Source organism: Hesperophylax consimilis, chromosome 8, assembly GCF_061612785.1.
Source record: "Hesperophylax consimilis isolate HC1 chromosome 8, BYU_Hcon_1.0, whole genome shotgun sequence".
Lineage (NCBI taxonomy): Eukaryota > Metazoa > Arthropoda > Insecta > Trichoptera > Limnephilidae > Hesperophylax > Hesperophylax consimilis.
The window spans coordinates 36260728-36266619 of NC_142843.1; the positions used below are offsets into that span (position 1 = coordinate 36260728).

At 38.1% G+C, this 5892-nt stretch overlaps 1 protein-coding gene across 1 annotated transcript; it reads left to right on the forward strand.

The window, feature by feature from the left end:
• The first annotated feature begins 1569 nt into the window (after positions 1 to 1569).
• On the forward strand, positions 1570 to 5448 carry LOC149421962 (uncharacterized). The gene is made up of 2 exons (XM_089634188.1): positions 1570 to 4877; positions 4982 to 5448. The coding sequence occupies exons 1-2, from the start codon at positions 4729 to 4731 to the stop codon at positions 5412 to 5414; spliced, it is 582 nt and encodes a 193-aa protein (XP_089490314.1). The 5' UTR covers positions 1570 to 4728; the 3' UTR covers positions 5415 to 5448.
• Positions 5449 to 5892: the final 444 nt, after the last annotated feature.

The window sequence follows — 5892 nt, forward strand, 5'->3', positions numbered from 1 at the left end:
TATTACATGCATTGAAAACACTATATTGCATATACTGCATGTACCCTATTTGTAGAACTGCTATTTGAAATCGTCTTGTTTTTGCTTCATCAAAATTTTGCAATGAAGGTAAAATTCCCCGAAAAAATGACAAATGTCTATCTTCGCGTTGAGACAACATCTCTATTATTGCTTTGTCGGCGTCGTCTTTTTTTTTTCTTTTAGGACCTGCTTGAGAAGAAACTGAGGTGCTCCGTAATCAGACACAGCTTATGTGTTGACAGGACGATTTTTTCAACTGAACTGAAGTTACACTAGGTAGGTGGGCAACAATAAGATTCATCAAGGAAATCAAAGGAAAGGTGTAGGTAATACGATTCTAGGTAGCAACAATGTCGTTTGTAAAAATTTTTGTGGCTAAATTTAGGCTTTCTTCATTGTTTATTGAGGTTTGGATTCTTACTGATTCTAGGAGTCTGAGGAGTTTATTGAATTTGTTTACGAGTGGATCCATGAGATCGTACTGAAGGTAAAGAAACAAAAGGACTGGATCGTGGTCTGAGGATAATTTTTTTACGCTTTGAAGGGTGTAGAGGAGAGGGCAATTTTTCATAATGATTATGTCAATGATGTCGGGATCGTTGTTCGCGTTTTTGGGGAATAAAGTGGGGATGTTGGGGGCGTTTACGATGAGGGATTTTTCGGCGACGTAGTTGAAAAGAAATAATCCCTTTGGGGTTGTCTTGAGGCTATGCCACGATCCGTGTTTAGCATTAAGGTCGCCGGCTATTATTGTGGGTAAGGGGCTATCGGGGTCGAGGTCCGGGGCAGTTAGTTTTCTTTTGGGGGGACTATAAGCTGAGATGAGTTTAATCGGACCATTATTTAAAGTGTTGACGACGATACCGGTGGTTTCAAATTTTTCGGATGTGGGACAATTTATGAAACAGTGGTCGATGGAATATTTAACAATGATTGCGGTGGCAGTGAGGGGGGATCTGTTTTTCTTCTGGAAGTTTACAGTTAGGTATGCGATTTCTCCTAACGGTGCCCAGAGCCAATATACCACGGTGTGATAAGAATTCGATCAAGGGTAATGATGTATAGTAGTTGTCAGTTATGTCTCTGGCAAGTCTGACCACTATGTTAGATGACGCACCTAACTGAGGCTCACCATTTTGCGCATATGTTCTCTTGGCCACTGTAGACTTTGAACTTGTAGCCATATCCAGATACACCACAAATCACGAACAGCTTGAAGCCCCATTTGTGAGGTTTATCTGGCAAATATTGCTTTAGGGCACTTCGCGCTTTGGTGGAACACATTTGTTCATCAACAGACAAATGTTGTTCAAAAGGCACTCTAGCAAAATTATGGTTTAATTTCTTGGCCCTTAGGGCCGTCTGTTTCAACGCTAGCTATAGTAAAAGTAAGAATAAAAGTAAATGCTATAGTTAAATTTCGCCAAAATGCGTTTTTCAATCACTTTAATTCCTGGTTTTACGTCACTATTAACTTTTGTTTTAACTTCCCGAAATCCGAGAGTTACTCGCGAGTCATTCACGATTCTCGAGTTACTCCGCCATTTTGACATATTTGACAGTTCTATACGTATATAAGGTTCTTCTGTTGAAAGTTGTTACGAAACGATTATTAATCATGATTAATATTATCCAGCTACAGATCCGCCTTCAGCTTCAGCTTCTTCCACTTCCACCAGCTCGATGGTGGTCGTAGGGTTGCTCAACCTCCCGGGGTACCCTACACAATGTATTATGTGTACATACTGTTAAAATTATAGTGTTTCAACATAAACATAGTGTCATTTTGCACACTCGCATGTTCATTGAGTTAAATATGTGTAAAATAATACCATCGCAATCCGAAGTACTGGCTTCCCCCACCATGGACGTCTGCAATAAGCCCTTGAGCCACAGCGTGGTCTCGGAAACGTCCGATGGAGGTGGGCCACCACCTGTCTTTCTCTCCTCCTGCACAACATTGCTCCATTCCTAAAACAAACAAACAAACACATACCGTTTACTAATACATACGTTTACATGGAACATTTATGAAAAATAAGGAGAACGAAAAATAATACTTACAGTATTGGCCGTCCTCTTCAAGTTTGCAAACTTGAATCTCAGTTGGCTTGCTGATCTTGGCACGGGGCCTGGCAAGTTGGAATTGAACTCTTCGGAGATCCGCTCCCACACCTGATTTTTTGTTTGTTGGTCCCTATATCCGTTTTTTTGTTAAACAAAACTGCCGAATACTTGGAAACAAGTTCATTTAATCTTGAAACCTCTTTCTGCGAGAAATTGATAGACTTGCACCTGTAATAATATTATCATAGCGTATGTTAAAGTCATGTAATTTAAGGAAAAAACATAGTTGTACATTCTTACTTTATAAATCCCTCCATTTTAGTGCAAGGTTATAACGACGCACAACAAACTTCTGTATTTTGACAGTCACTTAACCAGAGATCATATTTAATCTTCGGTGTGGCCGTACCAAAAAATAATGCCATGCGTTTTTCCACGTAATTTCGAGGAATATTCTACTTTTTAGACTGGCCACACTAGTAACTGTTACTTTTGCATAAAGGCACTTGAAACAGCGCGCGGTCCGATTTAACATCCTTGTTACTTTAACTGACAGTTAAATTTTTAACTTAGGGCCGGTTTTATAAACGAAGTACCAAATTTCGGTTACGTAACGAACTGTTTTTCTTTAACGGGCCGCTATCCGTTCGTTATCTTATTTTGCGTTCTATAAACATATTTGCATTACTAGCGGTCATCGGTTACATTTAGTCCGAAAGTTTTTTTACTGGCAATGTTTTTGGTAAATAATTGTCTGTGATACTATTTTCATCTATGGCACCAAAGCAACGCTCGATACAATTTCGGGTTCTTATTTGGGACTCATTATACAATCGTTCCACTTCTGTTAAAGGATTGCTCAGTGGTTTCCTTAAATACTTGGTTCGTGGATAACCGCTGTCACCTACCAAGGTCTTGTCGCCAAATTCACCTTGTTCAAATCTGGCTTTAAGAGAGGAGTTATTAAATATACTTGAATCATGAGCAGAACCTGGCCATCTTGCTACTACATTCCTAAGCACAAGTTTTGCATCACACACAGCTTGCACATTCAAAGAAAAATAACCTTTGCGGTTACGATAAGTTTCCGCTTGGTCTCCTCCGAGTGACTGGATCCTGACATGGGTGCAGTCAATGGCACCGATGACCTTTGGGAATCTTGCTATCCTGTAGAAGTCTTGAACTCCGTCACTATTCATGTTTATGTATACGTTTCTCATGGAGGCTATTAATTGCGTCACTCTCCATACAACAATGCACGCCGTCGACTTGGAGACTCCTGTAAAATCGCCGGCTGCTTGAAGCATTAATCCCAGAGCGTAGAATCGTAGTGTTAATAATAACTGCTGGGCTGGCGTAACTGGCTGATTTCGATATGTCGCCGGCATTAATTGAGCTCCAATTATATTTAAAATTTGAGCAACGGTCCTCTTTGAAAAACGAAATCTCATTTTGAAATCTATATCTGCGAAATAATTAAAATAGTCCAGTCTATGCATAAAAACACGCGGTTGTCTGCGTCTTGCAACTTCGTCTTCACTGCTGCTCGATGAACTATCTTCGAGAATTATCAATCGCCCATCTTCACTTTCACTGCTCGATGAGGAATCCATTGCACAAACACAAATTATATAGTAATATTATTTCTAAAATAGTGCACGGTTCCAAATAAGTGAGCGCCGGGAACAACTACTGATAACAGAACTGTCAAAAAGCGTCAGCATATGAACAGCAAACGGATCGTTATCCATTTAACTGCCCGAAATCTGTCGGTAAAGCGTTAACCGCTACTTAACCGACCGGTAGCCTGGCGAATGTTTATAAAACGGCGAAATCAAGCAGTAGACCAAATATTTGTTAAAAATGGTATCAAGCGTGACTAACGGATGGTTATAAATGGTTATAAAACCGGCCCTTAGCTCACGATTTAACATTCTGTTGAAACAGATGGCCCTTAATCATAGATCTGATTTTATACAATCGATCAGAATTTGGCTGACCATATGGTGTCATTTTGGCGTTATCATTGAAATGTAGCAACTGTCTCAAAAACTCTAACCGTTTTACCGTCATGGTCTCGCGTATGTGGGCGTTACCATATTTCTCTGACCAGTACATTCGCACATTAGGCATATGAATTGAATACCGGAAACTTAAAAGGGTATAAGTACCATTGACAAGAAAAGGAGGTAGACGGGAATTTAAAAATACACTCAAAAATTCAAAGAAAACATTATTTTATTTTTGTGTGAAATCAACAAATGAACAAATCTTAATGCGGTTGATAAAAAAATATTATGAAAAGACATATTAAAGTAAGTAAAAAATCAAATAAAATAATCATTTTAGAGAAAGTCTCATGTGCCGTGCGTAGTTTCCTTTAATAGGGCCCAAGTGCCATGCTCTCTGAAGCAATAAAGGGCTTTAGTGCCACAGTGACAATAAAACAATATACCAACTGCTTTATCCATCTCCAATAGGGATGGGATCATCCCAATGGGATGATGTTTAAAGCTGGCTCTACACTCGCGCGCGAAGTGGCGCCGTGAATTCACGCCGTGAATATACGCCGCGATCCGCGCGTGAACTGTGTCCATCCACACTCGCAAAGCTTCAGTCTTGTTCGCGACTTTAACGAAGATGGACGACGACATGATTTCTGCTGCTGCCGTGTCACTGCTTGCCATTGCGTTTTACAATTACCTTTGTGTTAAAGAAAAGAAACAAATAAAAAAGAGATGGAGAAGAAGACGTTGGTGGATGACACGAATCCATCGCAATAGAACCAGGTAAATTTATCATTTTGGAGCATAATTAGCGTAGTATTTAGCACATTTTATTTGGTGTATATTTTTTATTATGAATACTTTACCCGCATACTTTACTTTTTCAGTGCAACAATGGATAAACAGTTGAGCGAATTAGTTGCTGAACCATCAGGAGAATTTGATAAGTTTACGAGAATGTCTCAGTCGGATTTTGATAACTTATTAGGCAAAGTTTTACCAATGATAGCCAAAGAAGACACTCAATTAAGACCATCGATCCCAGCTAAAATACGCCTTGCCATTACATTGCGATATTTGGCTACTGGAGATAGTTTCGAAAGTCTCCACTATTTATTTAAAATCTCACCTCAACTAATATCGAAGATTATTCCAGAAGTATGTCATGCTTTGAATGAAGCCCTAAAGGATGAAATTAAAGTAAGTAAAAAACAATTGATTATTAAAATCTGTACCCGAGAAGCATACGGATGCAACTCCAAAAAGCTAAATGTTCAGGAGAGCCAAAATGCTTTTTTTTCTCTATGTTTGGTCTCATAACTTCTGCGGATATTCACGATGATTGATTTTTATTTTTTATACTATTGAATCAATTAATTTTGTATTGAAAATGAGAAAATAAAATCAAATATTTTATATGCAAAGCTTAAGAAAAAATGTTTAAAAAAAAGCATTATGGACTTGAGTCCTTCTGCTTCAAAATGAAATTGAATATTTTGGTAAGACACATGGTATATTATAAAAGGATCAATGTTGAAAACTTCATTTGGAAGTAAAACAATAAGTATATAACAGGTAAATAAAAATATCTATTTTATTTATATATATTTTTTTATTTAATTAAAATTATTATTACAAATTATTGGTATTTTCAATATCTTCTTCATCTGACAGAGGATACTCTGGCATACTGGCCTTATGAGTTAAGTTTTTGTAAAAAAAGTGCAGTGGCTCTGGTACCCACTGTAACATCTTTTGTAGATCACCAAATTTTGGTGTATTTAATGCGATTTGATTT

What these genes read in the sequence shown, in the direction of transcription:
- LOC149421962 (XM_089634188.1), top strand. Translation starts at nt 4,729, where the DNA reads ATGGACGACGACATGATTTCTGCTGCTGCCGTGTCACTGCTTGCCATT. An exon ending in ATCCATCGCAATAGAACCAG is followed by an intron (nt 4,878 to 4,981) that starts GTAAATTTATCA and finishes TTACTTTTTCAG; the next exon opens with TGCAACAATGGATAAACAGT.